Genomic DNA, 22,430 nt, shown 5'->3' with positions numbered 1-22,430 from the left:
GGGAAGCTTGCACAAAAGTTGCTTTAGTCCTTTTAATAATTTAGAACAAAGTTATCCAAGTAGTCTAATAAAAATAATGCATATTGATATAAAGCAAAGTGTTATGTGCTAGTATAACTAAAGCACGGTGGATAGACAAATTTCCAAAAATGAGCAAAGAGATCATGCTAATTTTTTTAAAGATTTATTTATTTATTTGGATAAATACTCAGTGGTATTTATTGAGCTATTTACTATGTGTCAGGCACTGTCTTAGTGCTTGAGTTATAGTAATAATAAACAAAACAAAATTTTCCACCCTCATGGAGCTTACCTTCTAATAAAAGAAACAGAAAAGAAACAGGATAAAGTAAGTAAAATATATAATATACTAATCGTGATTAGTGTTTAGAGAAAAAAATAAATGAGAGAGGAAAATGAAAAGTTGAGTTGGCATTGATTCTGGAAATTTTAAAATTTGTGGCCGGGAAAGGCTCACGAAGTAGGATATGTCAGCTCTTTCTGAATAAATTAAAAGGAGATATCTTATGAACATGTGATATGGAAATAAGACTTCTTCGTCAACTCCTGTAGATTGTCCTAGTGAATAAAGGGAAGTTAAAATACTTGAGATAAAAAACCTATGTATTCAGAAACTAATGTAACATTATGTGTTGACTATACTTCAACTAAAAAAAGAAAGAAAACTTGTATTTCCTAGCCTATTATTAACTTTGTTACTAGGGAGTGTGTATTGATAAAAGACAATTGCTTATCTTCAGGGAGTTTTAAATTTTCTTAGCTTTTGGTACAGGTGAGTCTCTATTTAAAAAAAATGGGAGGGAGAGAAATAGAATAGTTTAATGGATAAACATGACCACTTGACAGTCAGTGCTTTTTCATTTGTGTTTTTCTTTAAATCAGTAATAGGAAATCTTTTAAACTGTGGTAATAAGTTTGTTCAGGGTAATTTAACAAGGTAATACTATTCTGTGTTGAAGAATAAATGGATGTGTTCTTTCTCTAAATTGATTTTTTAAAAATTTTATTTCTTTATTTGAGAGTGAGAGAGCATGAGCCAGGGGAGAGGCAGAGGGAGAGGGAGAGAGAAGCAGACTTCCCTCTGAGCAGGGAGCCAGATGCTGGGCTTGAGCTCAAGGCCCTGGGACCATGACCCGACCCAAAGGCAGAGGCTTAACTGACTGAGCCACCCAGGCACCCCTCTCTAAATTGATTTTTGACTAAATTTTAGAACAAATTTTATATATTACAAGCAGCTACAAATTGTCTGAAGATCTATTTCAAATGACCTGTAAAATTAAATTACCTTTGGTGCCTACAAGATTTGTTTATTAAAACATACAAGCCATGGGAGGGAAGGGGTGGCTGGGTGTTGGACATTGGGGAGGGTATGTGTTATGGTGAGCACTATATATTGTGTAAGACTGCTGAATCACAGACCTCTACCCCTGAAACAAATAATATATGTTAATTAAAAAAAATCTAAAAATAAAATTAAATTAAATTAAAAATTAAAAACAAAGCAAAACATACAAGCCGTAACATCCACTTACATTAAATTTTGGTAACGTAGGTTTTATTTTTCTCTACTAGTCCTGTGTCTTAATACAATTATAGCATTGATTCTCTTTTAGCAGTAGTTGGATGGGGGTTCAATTTTTAAAATTTTCCTTTTAATTATTCTTTATTTTAAATTCTGGTTTTTATTCAAGTAAGGGAATTTTTTTATTCTAATGCAGCTTAGATAATCAGATGAACTCAGCAAGGGAATAATGTTTACATTAAAACTCTTCCTTTTACTCTGATGAGTGAAAATTTTTCCTTTGTTGTAATCACTTCTGTGATTAAGTTATTAGGAAATGAGTACAAGGAAAAACTTTTTAAAATTCTAATTAATTTGAATTAAAAATATTTAATAGGGAATGTCTGCTTTTATTATTTTAATGAAAGTTACTCTTATTTCAGAGATGCTAAACACTAAATTATTTTAAGCAGAAGTCTTCTTTATTAATGAATGTTAAATTTGTCTTGTAATGATGTATTTTGAGCTTTGAAAGACGAAGGGTAAAGATTAGGTATAAATGAAATCACTATACTCCTTAGGAAGGACAGTATAGTTTAGTCTAGAAATGTATTGCAGGGTTTTGTGTGGGGAATAGCTCTACACACCTGAGAACGTGGATGCAAGAAGAGTGTACATCAAAATGCTATTAAAGACAAAATTTAATATTTAGTACTAATTGGAATATTAGAGACTATGTGTGTGTGCGTGCGTGTGTGTGTGTGCGTGCACACGTGCACATGCATGAATAGAGCTTAAACCTATAACCTGAAGAGCAGAGAGAATGTAGCTTGAAGAAAAGGATTAGAACCTTAAGCACTTAGGGACAATAACAAGTAGCCTGGTCAGTATATATGATGCCAAATCAGCCATTTATGTGCAGTTGAGAATGATTTTTTCATATTTGGTAAATAATGTTTACTTTCTATGCCAAATGCATATAGTCTGTGTTGCAACACTTATACAAGCATGTAAGTTTTGATAAATTAGGCTAAAGTTTTGATTCTACTGCCCTATAGTTTTTTGGTGTCCTTAAAAATAGTTCCAGACCTGTCAGACATCTTTTTAAGTCAAAGAAAATAAAGGATTAAACTCAAGGAACAGATACGCCATTAATTGGGATTCAGAAATGGGAGAGCTAGTTCATTCAAGGTATTCCTTTAGAATCTCCACTGAACTGTCCTTCAGTTTTTATATCTACCTCTCTTTTACTTCCCCATCCTGAAGCTGCAGAGCTGTTGGATCATTTGGCATACATCCAATCTAGTGACGAGATAAGTGCAAATCCAGGGCTGTGGGTTGTCCTACTGTGTCCTTAGTTTCCTAGTAGTTAAATTCTGTATTTAAAAGGAAATACTAAATGTGATCACTTTTTATTTGCTTAGAAACATTTTCTCCTTGCCTGCTTTTTCAAAAGTATGTTTGGGTCACTTACAAGAGGAGAAAGGAGTAGAATTATAATGGTTATGTGCAGTGGCATGAGATTGTCTGGAAGCATGAGACCCTTGCCATCAGTTAAGGGTGTCTGGGTAGGTTGGCTTCATAAATTCTCTTTGCCTCCATTTCTGCATCTTAGAGGTGAAGATACTGTCTACCTCAGAGTCAGATGAAATACTGCATGTAAAGTGTTTTGCACAGAGTATTCATTTAATAACACTGGCTTTTATTTTTTAGGAATCATTCTCATATAATAACTAGAACTTTTCTAGTTATTAAATAAAAATTCTAGTTATTCTTATTAGGAATCAGCTGTGACTTTAAATATAAAATAAAGGAAAATTCCTCTCTCTGGAAATTGTAGACCAATTGAAGTAGTACTTGGCAGAAGTATAAGGAATTGCTATAGGAAAGGAGACATTTTGGAAGATCTTTATTTTGCCAGTGATTGACATGGTTCCTGTTCTTGTATAGGCATTGAAATGGTGTGGGAGAATGTTACTATAATCCCACCTTGGTATATCCATTTAAAAATAAGTAACTGGGATAAAGTGAAGAAGATTATTAATAAATATGCCCCATTTTAAATTTTATACAGTAGTTCTAGCTTTGAAATGCAAAAGAAAATAGGGGCGCCTAGCTGGCTCCAAAGAGCATGCGACTCTTGATCTCGGTTGTGGGTTCGAGCCCCATATGGGGTGTAGAGATTACGTAAATAAAACTTTAAAAAAAAAAAAGAAATGCAAAAAAGAGCACACTTTTTTATATTTGCAGCACCTAGCAGAATCATGTTTACTATTTATTTTTTCTTAAAAAAAAAAAAACTTAAGCAACAAGGAAAGGGTGATAAAGAGTATATAGCAAAAACAATAAACTTCACTCAAAAGAATAATAATATTCAGAACTTCTTGTAAGTTATGAATTACTTCTTTGTCATAGAAATAGGTCATAATATATTGTAACAACATCTATATCAATCTGATGCTGTCTCTTCAAATTGAGTCTTTTTTTTTTTTTTTCATTCAAAAGACTAATCTACTATGACCTTGTAGGTTCAGGATAAATTCCGACTAGACCTGTCTGATGAAGAGGCGGTACATTACATGCAGAGTCTGATCGATGAAAGTGTCCATGCTCTCTTTGCTGCAGTGGTAGAACAGATTCACAAGTTTGCCCAGGTAAGTTCTCTGAAGGCAGTGCAATTGATCACAGCTTTTCCGTGTCCTACCCCAGAGTCCTCAGAGAGCCATGCTTTTCTCCTGCTAATGATGTCTTTGCGTTTTATCAAGCCTTTTTGACATCAGCCAGCTGATGTGAATGTGTTGCATACATTATTAACTCTAAAACATCCCACTTAAATTTTCAGTTGTAAACTAAATTGTGAAGTGTCAGCATAGGTGTATGTGTCCTTTGTAGTCAGTGGTGATTGTAAATCATTCCTGAGAATGATCTTGGGTCTAACGGAGGCCTTAGCAAGTGAGACTTGAACACTTTTTGGGTTTTGACAAATAGTGAAGTGCTAGGAAAGGAGTTTAGAAGCTGAAAAAAGCTGTGCATACCACACACTGAAAAGGTCTATCTGTAGACTTACTGTTAGTAGAATCTTGCATGCAAATGTCTGAGGGAGACCTTTTCACACTAGCCTATGATGGTAAACCTCAGGTTTAAAACCTGGTTTAATTGTGAATTTCATAATGAGGATGATTATGAAAATGGTAAGCAAACAGAAAAATTAGACCTCTTTCCCTCCCACACACTCACACTCTTCTCCTTGCACACTCCTTCCTGATTTTGCATATTCTGTTAATAATTTTACTAATTATGCAAGCTCAAAGCCTGTCTGCTTTGCCTTCTCCTTCACCTAGTACCACTGTCACCAAGCCTTGTCAGTCTTTTTAGTTTAACCATTTCTTTAATTATCCTTTTCGATCATTTTCTGACTACTAATATTTTAATCCATTTTTTGTTCTTTAATATATCTTAGATAACTAAAACCCTTTATAATTCTTCTGTTTTAGTTTTTTTTTCCTCTAAGCATTTTTTATCCTTCTAAATATCCCAGTCAGATATATTTTCACAAAATAATGTTTTACTTTGTCCTTTTTATTTTTTTAAATTTCAGTGTGCACAATGTTTCCCCATTGCCTAACGGTAAAGTCCAGTCTCTGGCAGCCCGAGGCCTTCCAGAATATTGTATACCAACCTACTTTCCAAGGTGTTTCCCTGTTACTCTCTCTGAATATTTTGTTCTTTTCTGTCTCTGTGATTAACTTGCAGCTGCCGTTTCTTCAGCATAGAACATCCATCTTCTTAACAATGAATCTTTGGTAAACTTCTGCTTACCAAATCCAAGCTGTCCTCCAAGATCTATTCTTAATGCCACTTTGATTGATCTTCCTCTGGATATTTATAGTACTTTTACCTTTATTATGAGTTGCACTTATATTTTGCTTTCTATTATAGATACTTGAGGATACTTGTCTTGTAACTCCTAAAATACAAACTTCTTGAAGACGAGGCTATATCTGTTACTCACCTAATTAGCACAGTGCCTTATCTACTTAAAAAATATCCAAGGGACATAAAGGAGTTTCTTCCTGTAAATGTTAGCTTATCTTCTTTTTCTGGCTTAACAAAAAGTTTCTTCTCCCAGAACACCAATTTGGGTCAAGTTTTATTGCAAGGGTCTGCTTCCCAGGTTATTAAATCCTAACCAGTCACTTCTCAAGAGAATAAACCATCCCAGATGGTACATGATTTGTCTAGCTAATGGTAGATCTGAGTTTCCATATAGCACAGCAGAGTGTTTTGGAGCAATAGGGGATAGAAACCCAGAATGGGATAATGACTTCGCTAATGTCATGTGACTAACAAGGGACAGAACCAAGACTTGAACCCAAATCTTTTGACTCCCATATCCAGTATTTTTGAAACTCGTTCTCTTGTCAGTGTCTTGCATACCGCTATATGATGAGTTACTGAAACTTTCCCTGGCACAGCCCTCACAATCCAGTTACTTTCTCTCTCCCTTTTTGTATGTACACCCTTTTTTTTTTCTTTTTTAAAACTCAAATAGTTGTAACATGCTTGAGCTTAGAAACTTTTAACTTCTCTGTCTGCATTTCCTTCAGAGTTGGTTATTTATATTTCATTTTGCTCTATCCTTATCTATAGCTGAACAAATTTCTCTCCTTCAGGAGTTTTCCTTCCTGCATACTTCAGGTTTCTCAGTTTTCTCCTTTAGTTTCCTGGGCATTTACCATATAATAGAGCTAAAACTCCACACTTAAAATTAATGCTGCTGCCTGACACCTCATTTCAGATTATCTGTAGCTGTTTAACAAACCTGAACTCACTAGCTTAAAAAACAGTAATGATTTATTACTTCTTATGATTGATTCTTCAGTCAGGATTTTAGCCAGAGCCCAGCCACATGGCTCTTTTGTTTCCTGTTATGTCAGGTGGGTTCACTCATTTAGCTGTGTTCAGCTGGGGATTGGGTTTGTCTGAAGGGTCCAAAAGGTTTCACACATCTACACTTTGGTGCTGCTCCAGACAGCCTGTGTCCGCTTCTCTCGCATTCCGGACTCTACCCAGGGCTGCCGTTCTCCTGCATGGCGATAGCTGCCCCCCAAGGAATGTGAAAGTCGGGGCAGCAGGCATCTTAGAGCCAGTCAGAAGGCCAGCCCCGACTCTCAGGGACAAGAGAAGAGTGTACTCTGGAGGAGAGGGATTAAGTGTGGCATCTTTGAAGACTTAACTGCCACACATCTAATACACTCTATCTTAACGTTTGAGCTTTCAAGCAAGTTCTATAAATATACTTGTGGTATACTTTATTTATTATTTATTTATTTTTTAAAAAGATTTTATTTACTTATTTGAGAGAGAGAAAGTGAGCGAGAGAGAGAGAGAGCAGGAGCAGGGGGAGGAGGAGAGGGCGAAACAGACTCACCACTGAGTAGGGAGCCCTATGTGGACCTTGATCCCAAGACCCTAGGGTCATGACCTGAGCTGAAGGCAGCCGCTTAACTGCCTGAGGCACCCAGGCACCCCTGAACTAGTAGTATAGTTTAGTTTAGTTTTGAAATTGTGTTGTCAATTTGCAAGAGAGAAAGAGAGTGCCTGGGGCTGGGAGGGGAGGGGCAGGGGGAGAGGGAGAGAGAGAGAATCTAAAGCAGACTCCCTGCTGAGAAGGGAGCCTGATGTGGGGCTGGATCTCATGACCTCGAGGCCATGACCTGAGCTGGAATCAAGAGTTGGAGGCTTAACTGACTGAGCCACCCAGGTGCCCCAGAAGGACTATTTTTCTTAATTCCCTGTATGAAAAATAGAGGAGAGAAAAAGCTAGATAAAAAAGGGACCACATTCTTATTTGGGGGAGGTAGTGACAGAGGGACCTTTCTTTACCAATGTCTCTGGGCTTCAGTTTCCACATCTGTAAAGTGATTGGTATTGAGATAAAAACTAATATAAATTTAATCTGTTGTCAGAGATACACAAAGGTTAATTGCTTTCCATATATAAAGCTTATATTGACTATTGCAAAGACCGAAAATAAATGAAATCCCCAGCACTGATGGTTAAATTACAAAGGTTGTTTAGAACCAAGAGTTAATGCATGTACCTTTTCTATTCACAGAGAAAATATGAATATGGCCAATAAATTGGTAATAGAGGTGAATGTACTCTTAGACTTGGGAAAAATAATTTTATAAGCATGAACTAACAGAGGATTATATTTCTTGGAAAGAAATATTAAGGCTTTCTTGGCTTTCTGTTTTTTAGTTCTTCAGTAAAATGGTAGATAAGATGTAGAAATCCTGGATAAATAGTTACTGTAAATTACTTTGGCCGTCATTGTTAAAAACTCTTGGACTAGGATAGATTCTTGATAACAAAATAGTATTATTATCTAAAATCAAGGCCATAAAGGGGCGCCTGGGTGGTTCAGTTGGTTAAGCATCTGCCTTCGGCTTGGGTCATCAGGGTCCTGGGATTGAGTCCTGCATCGGGCCTCTCCCTCTGCCTGCCACTCCTCCTGCTTGTGCCCTCTCTCTCTCTGTCAAATAAATAAATAAAATCTTTAAAAAAAATAAATAAAATCAAGGCCATGGCAGCATGAATATGAATTAAGAGCAAATATCTGCATGACTCCAGCAATGTAAAGACCACCAATGTCATCCTAGACAGGTAATAGTGGTGGCTTAATACAGCATGAATATTTATGTAGACAAAATTTTATAGATCATATCTCAGCGCTCCATTTTACAATGAGAGGTAATCGTGTCTGGGATAACAATAACCTTATTTATTTGAACTTTGTATTTCATACAGTGCTTCACTGTTTTTTAACATTATATAATCTTTACTATAACCACAAAAGTGAGTATTAACATTCTCCCTTCTTAGAGATGAGAGGGCTGAGCCACATAAAAAGTTGTTTCCTAGCTTAGCAAATTCAAAGTCTTTACCAGAATATCCCATGATATTCTACATCCTAAAAAATGAACTTGAAAATGCTCGTGCTGTCTTAGGGTTCCTTAGATATGTCACCTCTGCCTATACTCGTTACCTGTGCCTGTAACTCTTGTGCAACTGGAACAGTATCAAAGCCAGAGTAACCCAAGGATGTTTAATGTCATTGGAATTTGTTTAGGCATTGAAGGTTACAAAAGATACTAAATACGGTTTTAACTTCATGTAAGTCTTTCCAGATTATGAAATTACAGCAGCATAGCTATTTTTCGTTTTAAAGATTTTATTATTTTATTTTAGAGATAGCAAGAAAGCAAGTGAGCATGGGGGGAGGGGCAGAGAGAGAGGGACAAGCAGAATCTGTGCTGAGCACAGAGCCCAATGCAGGGCTCGATTCCAGGACCCTGAGATCATGACCTGAGTCAAAATCAAGAATTGGATGATTAACTGACTGAGCCATCCAGACACCCTGAAGCATGGCTATTTCTTAACTAATCTCTGAAGTTTATTTTCTCTTTGAAACTCACACTTCTAAATGCTGTGTATTTTCTAAGTAGTGACTATATATTTTCTAAGTAATACTTAGAATAAATGACATGCACGTGCAAATCCAGATGACCAACATCTGTTTTATTTGGTCACTCATAACATTTATAATAAGGATGTATACTGCTAATTGATTTAGGCTAATTTTAGTGCATTCCTATTAATCACTGTGGATTGTAGGACAATTTCCTAAAAATGGAGGTAAACTGATACATGTTAACAAAAATTATACTTGTTTCAGCATAAAAGAAATTATAGTCTAAAAGAAGACTACAAAATTGCCACATACAACTGTTATGTTGCAATGGTGAAAAGACTCATTTTCTTCCATCATACCATTCCTTAGGAAGGGTAGAGATTAAACACTGCAATATTCATTGCCTAGCAACACCAACCTCTTAGTGATACAAATTTTCCACAGAAAAACACTTTTATTTGGGTCATTGCCTTTGAGATTGCATCATCAGAACTCTTGTCCCCACTGAAATGATCTTTAAAGGGCTTTCTAGTCTTGTCCGCACAGAAAGGTAGAGATCACTTAGTTTGGGTCACATACTGCTCTAAAACTAGCCTTTGGATGGTAATCTCTCATGCGACAGCCCACTTCTTTCCTGTTTCTGCTTTGCCCTGTCTTTCTCTCTCCACTGATTGATGATAAAGGGCTGGAGAGTGAGGTGTGGTTTCCATTCATCTTAGTACATATTAATCTAATTAACTAAATCTTGGTAGATTAACCAGGGTTAGAGATATATTTTTTGTAGACTGAGAGTTAAAACAATAAGAACAGGTGGCATTCAGAAAGTTTACCCAAGTTCCAGCTCAAGATACTGAGAACACGGTACTACTTTACATTTGGCAAGAATCCTTAATTAGCCCCCGTGGTGTTCAAGGGGGGAAAGCACAGGTCCAAGCAGAGGGGCACATGAATGTGCAGTCATATATTATGTGCCTTTGAGGAAAATTCAACTATATGTACTTGTGGTGATTTAAAAAAAAAAAAAAAAACAATGCAAGGAGACAAACAATGTGGTTATTCTGCCTGATGTGTTTCCTGAACAGCATATGTCCTAATAAATGTGAGAGGAGCTCCTTCAGGGATGTTTCAGATCCCAGGTGTCTCCCATGATATGACATCTTGCCATGCTGAATGTGATTCCAGTTATTGAGGATTCTCGTTTTTTTGTACAACAATGCTTCTAAGTGCAGGCCATCCATCTGCCTCATCTGCTGCTCAAAAAACCAAGTTTTTTTGCATCAGTATTAAGGGAAAAGCTTCCTGTTCTGAACTTTTGGAGAGATGACTATATGTAATGTGTTGCCTTCTGACGGCTTTTTTTGAGTAATTTTATGTTCCTGTTTTACCTTTATGTGCTGACCCTAACACCTCAACCCCGTGTAGGATGTTTGCACTGTAACTACTCTACTCTCTGATCTACTTTGAGAGCGCGTAGATGCAAAAGATGCCGTAGGAGAAGAGAATAGAGTGTCATTTCTGAGTTTATGTTATATGGACCTTATTTTACCATTAGGAATAAAAAACAGCAATGTAAAATATTTAATTGAACAAAACAAAAAAGTATTGAATTCTTTAGCCCAAGAGAAATTTTTCTTAAAAAACAAGCTTTTTTTTTTTTTTTAGTAAATAATTTTCTAAAGATGTAGATGATTCCCAGACCAGTGGCTTAAATAAATATTATAATACTAGTATATCATACAAGAGTATTTTGTATCATTTTGTGTCCCAGATCTATTTCTAATTTATCTGAATTATCCTGGGAGGAATCAAAATTAACAACAACAAAAAAACAATAGTAATAATTGCAGCCTATTGAACATTTAGATGTGCCAGAAATTACATAAAGAGCTTTCTCTGCATCACCTTGTTTAATCCTCACTCCTTTGAAGTGGGTGTATCACCAGGCCTGTTTTACAGAAGAGAAAACCAAGGCTGAGATTAAATAACTCATGGTTTCAGAGCTAATAGAGGACAAAAGTCCAGATTCAGACCCAGACCCTAGGTTGTAGAAATAGACAGTAGTTTCTAAATCATGTTTTTCTTGATACATATATTTAAGCTTTAATTTATTAGAGATGAGTGGATTTTGGTGTGAGTAGCAAGTTTTAAAAAGTATACTTGTAAATTGAAAAAAATGATCTTTTAACTTTTCTCTCCTTAATGTTTCATCCGCCCCTCAAAAGAAAAAAAAAATCAGTTGTGCAAACAACCAGGAGAGTGTGATATAAAAAGGAGCCATTGGGAACAGTTAATCCCAGATAAATATGATAAATGTGGGATAACATTTATTTTGCACGTTGGCCACAAGCCAGTCTTGAATTTTATTGACGGCCACGTGCTCTCAGGTCACTCTGCAGTCCACCAACGCTGCCGTGCGAGTAGCCGATAGAACCAGCCATGTTTAAAAACATCATACCGGCACTTGGAACATTACAAATGTTTTAAAGTCTACAGAGTAATTACTGTAATAGCAGCAGTCAGCAGAATGCCCCATAATTTTCAGCCAAAATGTCCTGCAGTTTATTTTTTATCTGTAGAAATTTAATTTCCTTGTCTTCTGTGGGGCAAGTTTTCAATCACAAGTGTAATCCACCGTAAGATTTGTCTGTTTGCTTCATTAACTGCTTTTAGGAAGGTTAGTTGTCATACTGTTGTTTTCCTGCCCCTCCGTTGTATCAGACTCTTATATAAATTCATCTGATGTACAGGGAGATGAACATTTTGGGACCGACTGCTACATAGTATTACTGATTTTTTTTTTTTCCCCGTGGACAGATGCTCAGAAGTATTCAGGCAATCTATTAGAGACCGTCTGTTCCATAGCAGTGTTTCTCCCACACATACAAACACGTATCCGCATGTGTGGTTTTCCTCGTTTCCAGGATATTTAGACTTCCTAGCATGTCTGTGAGGACCCTCCACAGTTTGGCACTAACCTGCATTTTCATCTTTCATCATCTTCCACCAGCCTACCAAAAGAGCCTTCTTTGTAGTTCTGCTGATTTACCCCCATGGCAATTTCTGATACCCAATATTTTCCCTCAGGCCCCCACAAACAGTCCACCTTCCCTCATTGTCTGGAATGAGTTCCCTATGGAATGAGTTCCCTACCCATTGCCCAACTTTTGAATGTGCTTGTGTGTATATGAGTGGTGACCCTGTTTTTGTCTTCAGGCTTTTTTTGTCTCGAGTATCATGGGGACTCTCACAGAACCTGAGCCGTTCTGGCACATAGTAGGCACCAAATAAACGTATGTGATTTTATATAAGTGCCGGGGACCATTTGAGAAGTTTATTTTTATTTTCTCTGATGTTGTCACCGAGAAGATATTTAAACAGCTTCTTAAATCAGAAATTACATTCCTCTTAAAAGCATTAAAGCTGAATCTTACCATATTCTTGCTAGAAACACCACTTTAAATTGTATCAGATTAAAATCAGTCAACATCTTTCACATTTTTATACATATACGTGAATGTACACACACCCACAAATATTTGTCAGTGAGGGTTTTTTTTTTTCCTTCATGTTTTTTTCTTAGAGTAATAATCACGGAAACAAAATTATGTTGCCCATGTCCAGCATTCTTATTTCCTCCAAGATACTGCCTATATATATATATATATATATATATATATATATATATATATATATACACACACACATACATATATATAATACATATATATATGGCACATGAGTTATGGATGACTCAGTTATGTTCACTGAAACAATCAAGAGTTGTCCATCCTGGGCACCTGGGTGGCTCAGTTGGTTAAACGACTGCCTTTGGCTCAGGTCATGATCTCGGGGTCCTGGGATCAAGCACTACATCGGGCTCCCCCTGCTCTGTGGGGCACCTGCTTCTCCCTCTCCCTCTGCCTGCCACTCCCCCTGCTTGTGTGCACTCTCTCTTCCTCTCTCTGTCAAATAAATAAAATCTTAAAAAAAAAAAGAGTCTGTATTGAGAAAGTGGTGACTGGCAGCATCTGTACATGTTAAAGACAACCATTAACTGTTGCAGATTATTTTTGCATTATCTAGCTCTCAGAAGTAATGGGTAGCATTCTCTGAATTTCACTGAATGCTAATTTTGAGAGTTAATGAAGAGAGGTGCAGTGTCACACATCTCTTTATAAGCAATATCTGAGGTAACTGTGAGGGTGCCTAACACAAAATAGGTACTAAAAACACTGGTTTCTTTCATTTCCCCTTGATATTTTAATATCAAACACTGTTAATGTGTTGGCCCCCACACAACTCTGGACTGGGCTTCCTTGTTCTTTCAAGAGTACTGTCTTTGATTTGATTCCAGATCAGTTCTGGAATGAAGTGGGTGCACTCTGTGGAATAAGCTATAGCTTTTTAGTCACTAAAAATGTCATGCCAAGAACTAAGCATTTCTTAAAACTGTAAACTCTGTTGTTTGTTTTTCTTTGTGAAATTGAAGTTAATTACTTTCTACTTGTTTATCTGTTTTTGATTTTTGTAGTACTGGAGAAAATGAAACTGGACTCGGCATCAGGATGTTTGGCTCTGTAAGAAAACTACTTTAGAAGCAACCTCTGTATAAGGAAGACTTCAGAGTAACAAGGAAGAGAACATTTGATCTTCAAGATACCATATATCCTAAATGTTACATGGTGCCTGAATTCAGTTTCTTTGGATGTCATTGCTTAAATATAGTCTTGAAGGGTTTGTTTTGAAATACTATATACATATATTTTCAAATGTACACATTGTTAATAAGCTAAGAAGTGAGAGATTTATTCCAGGATCATGTACATATTATGAGAGTTCTGGAAGAATTTTATGTTGAAATAGTAAAACATTTTAGTCTTTGAGTTTGAAATGTCCTTTTTTTTTTTTTTTAAATCATCTCTTCACATCAGGACAGTAGTTACGAATTTGGATTGTCTCAGTCAAGAAGGCTTTTTTGGTTTGTCTCTCCCTCCCCCCTTTCCCTCTCTTTTTTCTCCCACTCATGTTTGTTTTTGCCTAAGCTGTAATACTTAAAGTTTTACCTATTGTGGCTCCTTCTTTTACAGTTCAGTAATTACTACATATTCTTCAAATAGGACAGTCATTTTCTCTCACTTTTAAATATATATCTTACTTGAAAACTATGCTTAGTTTACAATTCTCCTACCTTATAAGTACATAAAGCAGGATATGCACATGTAGCCATCTGAATTACTGGCCTAAAGGTCATAATGACAGCAGCTTTCAGTGTTGAGCCCACGATATTTTTACATATACATGTAAGCATAAATTGTCTTTCTGCAATAAATACATTTTTGATGCAAACTTACTTTTCAAAAGGCTTTTGAAATACCTTTACTAGACCTGCTAGTGTAATACATCCTTTCTGATTTAAGCAAAATGATTTCTTGTCTTTTAAGACTTTTAGTCCTGCTAATCTATCTAGCCTTTTTGCCTCATGGAACTTTGGGGAAAGGGCACATACGAAAACAGAAGAGCAACATAATAATAATCTTTACAAATTAATGTGTGGCATAGTCATGTGACTTTGTTTTGGAAGAAAAACAGTATCTCGTTCTTTCAGTGCTGAATAAATGTTAAATATACAATGACAGAGAAGATTAGAAAGTTAAATTGAGGCACAGTTTCAGAGACTGCCATTAATTACAGTGTTTGTCACCACATTCTTGTCTTTGGGAGTTTGCCCCTTTAGAGTGGGGTTACCAGCTGGATAGCAAGCACATAATGAGGAGACGACCTAGAGGCACATGGAGTGTGGTTTGTGTAAAACATACATGCTGATTTGAGAACCAGAAAAGATGACAAGATCTCTTCAAATCATTGTAAGAGAGTTGGTGTCCAGATGAGCTGGAAGCTCCATCCTCTATCTTGCTTTTCCTGTGCTTGATGTGTTTATATCACTTCCTGCTGCCAGGAAGTTTTGAACGTGTCTGTATTCTCATTCTTGGAGTCCTATTTCTGCTGGCTTCAAAAAAATTTTCTCGAAATGGCCCTGTTGAAAGTGGCCAAACTCCTGAACTCTGACAATCCTTTTTTAAGATTTATTAATTCTTATTTGAGAGAGAGAAACAGCACATGCATGTGCGTAAGGAGGGAGGTGCAGAGGGAGAGAGAGTTCCAGGCGGACTTCATGCTGAGCATGGAGCCCGACTCGGGGCTCGATTTCAGTACCCTGAGATCACCACCTGAGCTGAAATCAAGACTCCAGTGCCCAACCAACTGTGCTATCCAGGTGCCCCTCTTATAATTCTTTATAGTTTTTTTTAATTGGCACTTAATAAAGGTGGGTATTTTGTTATACTTGCAACTCCCATTTCAGAGGTTTGGCAAACTTTTTCTGTAAAGGGACAAGATAGTAAATATGTTAACCTTTGGAAAGCATATAATCTTCATTACAGCAACGATTCAACTCTGCTTTTAGAGGATAAAAGGCAGCCGGAGACAACACGTAAGCAAATGGGCTTGGCCAAATTTGACCTTCGGGCCTTAATCTGTTGACCCATTTGAACTAAGTGTAAGACAAAAACTATCACCTTACTCATCTTTATAAACTCCACTGCACTTTGCATAGATAGTAGTATGTTTATAGTAGGTCTCTATGAATTATTCTGGACTAACATGAAATTCTATAAGGGCCAACACTGACAACTGTTAAGGAGAGTTGATCATGAATAACCTTGTATTTAGTGCAAACTTGGTAAGAATTATAAGGGAAACAAAGCTTTCTAAGAAGGAAGACGGGTATTGGGTGAGGAAAGAGCGTCTTTGAAGACGCCATGGTTTTGCTGAGAGCATTTTGGCTATGGGTGGTGAGCCTACATCAGAAAGAAAAGTGATTTATCAGTCTCAATTTCTATTGCTCAAAGCAACCTCTTTGCTTCTACTGTTTTCCCCAAACTGTTCAGAGATCTTTCTTTACAGTGTAGTCTGTATGTCTCTTTATTGTCATTGTCTTTCACATTCTGTCAGTGTTTGTTTTGACTTTGAGAAATGTGTTTGTGAGGACACGGTGCTTTAATTCAAAAGTGCAGGTACCATGGTCATGTACTATAAGTATTCAGAGTGAGATTTCTGAGAATAGGGGGGAGAAGATGTTGATCGCAGCCTCTGGGAGTAGGGCTGCAAAAGTGAGGAAAGAAGTAAAGTGTGATTCACATTCCTAAATAAAGGGTTGATAGCAACCCGATTTCTGCTATTCTCTATACACTAGGGTTAAATGTTCCCAGCTCATTTGTATTACAGAGTTTTCAGTTGAGTATGTATTGTACTAACAGCAGTCAATATTATTTATAAGGCCTTACTGTTACATATTAGGACTCTGCTAATTGCTTCATATGCTTTATCTCATTATTCTGTATAACGGTCCTATGAGACAGAATTGTGTCCCCGTTTTCCAGAATTTTAAGACAATTGAACCATCTGCCCAGAGCAGAGTTGGGATCCGAAGTTGAGTTACTCAGATTCCAGTGATCACAGTTTTGACCATCAAATTCTCCTGGCCTTCATTTCTCACTGAGTCAGTGGTGACAGCCCTGTCTTCTAGTATGTGCACGTGTGTGTATGTGGTCCATTAGACTTGAATACCCCCAAAACAGAATTCCATTTATTTGTTTGTTCATTCATTTATTGATTTATTGACTGTCATGAACAGGATTACCAAAGATAGAGGCAGTAATCAATAAAAGAAATTAAAAATTCCTGAGAAAGTAAATTGAAGTGAATTTCAAATTTATAAGAAATGGAGTTGTATCATCGTACCACATATTCATACTTGCCTTGGCATTTGTCATTCAGGAAAAACATATAGGTTATTTAAATCTTAACCATGCAGCTGTTAACCTACAATCATGATGTACTCTATATCTTTGCACAAAGACCTAATATGGCAATTAAAAAAAAAAAAAAAAGCCAGACTGAGACTTAGAAAGATTAAAAAAAAAATAAATTGCAGAAACAGAATGGACTATCTATAATTAAGTACAGAAAATATATTGGTTTGCCAAAATAAATAATTTGATATATTAACATTTCACCATAAAGAAAACATACTACCTGGATGGGATCCTGGAAAAGAGAAAGGACATTAGCTAAAAACTAAGGGAATCTAAATAAAGTAGTAGTTAAAAAAAAGAAAAAAAAAAAAAAGGAATAAGTAGCCTCAGAGGGTCATGAATGTCCCACCTAGGTGACCACTTAAAGAAACTGAACTGCATCAGAAGGCGATCCTTCCAGCTGAAATTATTCCTTAACCCTCTCATCTTTTCTGACCTTGGCATTTTTAAAGGTACAAAGCAGATACTTTGGATGTGTATTAATTTTCCTCAAGGTTGATTCATTTTTGGTAAGGATTCTTAAATAATGCCGTGTTCTCCAGGCATCTTACCAGCAGGCCCAAGATGTCAGTCTGTCCCTATTCCTTTTCTTTCTCGGTTAAAATGGTTTCCAGCTTTCTCCATTCTGAAGTTAATTTGTATTTGACACATAAAATAATAAGCAATTGATAAGTTTTATGAGGAGACATTTTGAAACTATGTAAATATTCTGTTCTTTACCACACTTTTACCCACCAAGTTCAGCATGGATTGATGATCCTTGCCTGAATTTATTATGGTGAAAGCCAAATAGTTTTTGTTTTTTTTAGACTCCCTTATCCTTCTACACTTACTAGTGTTCTACTGTAAGATAAAGCTCTCCTTTCTCCTTTACGCATTCATTTGCTTATATTAATATGGATTTTTATTCTGTTAAACAGAGCATTCGTGTATCATTTATTTTGATGGTAAAGTTCCCCCAGAACTGACTTGTCTTCAAGTTGGTGCCTGTGTCTTCTGACATAGTCCCAATATTCCTTGAGCCCCTTTTTACTTTTTGCACAAGATGTTCCAGGCTCATCATCTAGTTGCTCTGCCTCAGCCCTGAAGTCAGCCACTTCTTCAAGGAGCCCTGGTTCTTTCCTGGTCTGATTTTAGCAGATAACTCCCCAAAGTATCTGATTTTTCTAAAATAGGAGTTAATTTAGCAGCCCAGTATTGCCATTCTAAAACTCCAGAGTCTGAATAGGGCGATATGGATATAAATAAGATATAAATAAGTTGGGCGCCTGGGTGGCTTAGTTGGTTAAGCAACTGCCTTCAGCTCAGGTCATGATCCTGGAGTCTCGGGATCGAGTCCCGCATCGGGCTCCCTGCTCAGCGGGGAGTCTGCTTCTCCCTCTGACCCTCCCCCTCTCGTGTGCTCTCTCTCTCTCTCTCATTCTCGCTCTCTCAAATAAAATCTTTAAAAATCTATAAAAAATAAATAAGTTCAAAATAGAGTAATCCATATCTGAATGAACCATAGAATTTAACTTGAATTTAGCTGTGTCTTCATTTCTCAGCTTTAGATCATCACCACCACCATCTGCCTTGAGACCATGAGGACTAGTTTTATGATTATGCTCTTTATCTGTGTTGATGTTAGTCACCACAGGAGACTCAGACCTCCCTAAAGTCATTCCTTATACCCGAGTCTATACAGCTTTATACAACCAACCCCCATCTCCCAAACCTCTGGACTTCCATGGGCCCTCATCAACAGAATGACTCGAGCATCAAAGTTTACCTCCTGTGCTGTATAACAGATACTGCTGTATATATTTTTTCTTTTTTTTAGAAGAAAAAAATGTAAACCGAAGTTTCAGGAATTCAGTAAAAAGTAAAAAAAAAAAAAAAATCTAAGAGCATATCCTAATGTCTCTCTACCTTCAGTGACGTCACATTCTCTTTACACAGCACTGAACAATGTTCATAATCATGATCTTTTATAAGATTACAAGTCATCAAAAGAATCATGTTTAGTTTACTGAATACTGGATGGTTAGTACAGTGTCTAGCTCAGTGTTTCAAAGGTGAGCAAAATAATGGTTAATTCTCAGTTAACAAGATAATAGAACTTCCATCACCAATTTTAATTTCATTAAGTTGGATTCTTGATCTAACATTCTCATTTAAACCTAATGCAAAGAGACCTGACTTTGGCATTTAAAAAAAAAAAAAAAGGACATAAACTTAGCTTACAAAACTGCAATCCCACTCTTAGACATCTACAAGAGAATTGAAAACGTTAAACGTCCACCCAAAGACTTGTACATAAATATTTGTTCCTATTATGATTCATAACAATTCCCAAAGTGCTCAAAGGTCCATCAACTGGTGAATGTCTAAACAGAACATGATATGTTCATACAAGGAAGGGGATACCATTAAGCAACAAACAAAACCCCTACTTACACGGCAACAATGGAGGCACCTCAGAAGTGTTACATTGAGTGAAAGAAGCCAGACACTAAATACCACATAGTATAAGCTTCCATTTCCAGAAACAGTGTATCTTCAGAGGCAGAAAGCAGATCAGGGGTTTCCAGGCACTGGGGGTAAAAACGGGAATGGACTACAAAGGGAGACTGAGGGAAACTTCCTGCAATAATAATGTTCTAAAACGATTTCGGCGATAGTTGCACGACTCTGTTTACTAAAAACCACAGAACTGCGCTATGTAAATTGTACCTCGGTAAAGCCTGTGTTAAGAAAAGCGATCCAAAGCAACTCAAGGTTTAAGGCAAGGAATTAATGGCTTTCTAGTTCATTCACAGGAGGGGACAGATAGGAGGGTGGGGGAAGCAGGCAGGCTCCAGCCCGGTCTCCGCCTCCGCTCTAGCCCGGTCTCCGCCTCCGCACCGGCCCGGCCTCCGGAAAAGGCGGCTCCGCAGCGACTCCTCCGGCAGCCGCTCCCACCACGTGTCTGCCTGGGCCTCGCCCGGGTCTCCAGTTTCACCCAGGCAGGCGTCGCCGGTCCTGAGCGTCCAAGATCCTGGCAGACGCCACCTCTTCCAGCTCTGCTTTCCAAGTTCCAGAAACGGAAGCGTTGCATATTTCCAGCTTTCCAGCATGGCGGGTGGGAAGGGTGGAGCAGCCAGGCCGCCTCGGGGGAGCCGGAGGAGCCAGCTAAGCAGTGGAGGAGCCCGTGGCCTCGTGCAAGGTCGCCGACAGCCACAGACGTCACGTCCTGAGCGTTTGGCCCAACTCCGTGCAAGATAACACATTCGGCTTGCTAAGGAGACTTAGTTCTTGAAAGACAGTATGGTGCGTTAAGTCTATACGTTATTTGAGATGTAGAGTCTTCAATTCAGAAAATGCTTGAGACTGGAGAATAGGGTAGGAGGCAGAAATCAAACAAGAGGCAAAGTGCAGGATATAAGCAGACACCTCCAAACTTCTTAGCAGCTTTCTGGGGGCCTTTCTCCCTCGGTCTGGAGCAAGGAAGCACCACCTCTTTTGCGGTAAGGAGGAGAACCTCTTTGAGCACTGCACTCCCTTCAAAAAGGTAACCCCGTTAGTCCTTTTATAGACAACAAGTGTGGGTGGTGAATTGGTAGTGAGTGGTTAATACCAGTTCTGTAAATCGCTACTGCTTCTTTTTTTAATAGATTGATTTATTTGAGAGGGAGAGAGGAGGGGCAGAGGGAGAGGGAGATAATCTCAAGCAGACTCCTCGCTGAGTGTGCGACCTGGTCACGGGCTCAGTTTCATGACCCTGAGATCATGACCTGAGCCAAAACCAAGAGTCAGACACTTAACAGACTGAGCCACTCAGGTGCCCCTGCGAATTGATGCCTAAAAAATGAGAGGACAAATCCAAATTGGTATTCTGGGACTACTGTAACTCTTTTCTCCTTTCAGGTGAGGGGATTTCTGTCCCTCCCCAAAATATATGCTGGGAATTTCCAGCGATTCTAATCCATTTGGTAGAGTTACTGCTGCAGTAGCTACATCCACTGCCAGGTAGAGGTTTTGGCTTGTCTTTCCTTAGGAAAAAAAACCCACATATACCTTGCTGCCACTGAACCAGCAAAATTAACCCTCTCATATCTGGTGCATGTGTACAGGCACCTAACTCAAATTTCCTTAAGAGCCTCTCTCTGAATCCAAAAACTGCTTGGAACTTGTTCTCAAATGTTACTACATGTTCCTACGAGAGCTTTTGTATGCCAGCCCGCTGCAAGGGAATGACTCACTTCTGCCACACCCACCCACAGTACTGGTCCTTATTCCAGAAACTCAGTAGTGAGCCCCTCAGACATCAGTGCCATCCTATTTAGTCTGTCCCAGGACAAAAGGCCCAGAAAATGCAATTATCAGCATCAAGTCCAGATATTTCTTCCTATCATGTCCTTACCTCCCTGGATGCTCTTTCTCAGCTTCTTTTGTGGGCTCTTTCTCCTCTGATCAACCTCTAGATTTGGAAGCACCACAGTGCTTGTGGCTGGGCCCCTTTGGGCTTTCTGTCTGCGCTTCCACAGGTCATCCCATCCAGTCCTGTGGAGTTAGATGGCAGTGATGTGCTGATGCCCGGGGGCCAGCTTGGTGGGTGGGCCAGCTCCGCAGCTGCACAAAACTCCACGTTCAGAAGGGCCCCGAGCTAGTTTAATGCTCTGCTGTTGCCATGTTAAAAGCCTTAGTAATTTCATCTTTAAGCTGTTTTTTTTTTTTTTTAAATATCAAAGAAATGATATACTATGAGTATGAGCTGGTGTTTTTTAACTGAAGTCTGTTGGGACAGGAGCAGAGGAGATACAGTTATATGTGTATCTCTCACTGTCCCTTGCCCTTGCCACTCCATTAGCATTTACAGTGCGGGGTGAGCACAGAACTTGGGGAGGCCCGCAGGACACCGGGAGAGGGGATCCAGGGAAACTCAAAGAAGAACACAAGTTCACATCTGTGACCGAAAGTGGGGACACTGACAACTTTAAGAGGCCCTGCTTTTCATTTGAACCAGAACCTACTTTGAAAACAGAAAGAAAACAGTGGTGTTCTAAGAACACAAATAGCCAAGAAACCCTAGGCACATCCTGAAACATCAGGGAACTCTGTGTGTGTGTGTGCTGTTGGGGTGAGGATGATAGTTTGAAAGTTAAGCCCCTGCACAGCAGTGCCTATTAAAAGGCTTCCATCTACAACTCTTTTTTTGGGGGGGGCGGGCAGAGAGAGACAAAGAGAGTGCACGTGCGAGGGGGTTGGGCAGAGGGGTAGAGGGAGAGAGAATCTTAAGCAGCTCTACACCCAGCACACAGCCCAATGTGGGGCTTGATCTCAGAACCCTGAGATCACCTGTGCCAAAATCAAGTCAGAGACTTAACTGACCGGACCACCCAGGCACCCCCATCTGCAACTTTTTAAAAAAAATATTTTTAAATTGAGATATAAGTGACATACAATACTGTGTAAGTTTAAGGTGTACAATGTGTTAGTTTGGTACATTTATATATTTGCAATGTGATTACTACAGTTACATTAGCTAACACTTTTTTCATGTCTCAGTCAATCTTTGCTGAGAACAGTTAAGATTTAG

At 38.2% G+C, this 22,430-nt stretch overlaps 1 protein-coding gene across 1 annotated transcript in view; it reads left to right on the top strand.

Moving 5' to 3' along the window:
* PIK3C3 (phosphatidylinositol 3-kinase catalytic subunit type 3) overlaps positions 1-14,349 on the top strand; it is a 135,671-nt gene extending 121,322 nt beyond the window's left edge. Inside the window, exons 24-25 of the mRNA XM_028098370.2 lie at positions 4,051-4,176; positions 13,531-14,349. Coding sequence (XP_027954171.1) covers positions 4,051-4,176; positions 13,531-13,545 — 141 coding nt within the window. The 3' untranslated portion in view covers positions 13,546-14,349. The remainder of the gene's footprint in view (positions 1-4,050; positions 4,177-13,530) is intronic.
* The last annotated feature ends 8,081 nt before the right edge of the window (positions 14,350-22,430 follow it).

The sequence above is a fragment of the Eumetopias jubatus genome, unplaced genomic scaffold, assembly GCF_037043125.1.
Source record: "Eumetopias jubatus isolate StellerSeaLion01/CBP00866 unplaced genomic scaffold, mEumJub1_p1.0 scaffold_16, whole genome shotgun sequence".
Taxonomy (NCBI): domain Eukaryota; kingdom Metazoa; phylum Chordata; class Mammalia; order Carnivora; family Otariidae; genus Eumetopias; species Eumetopias jubatus.
This window is presented reverse-complemented; position numbering and strand designations above follow the sequence as displayed.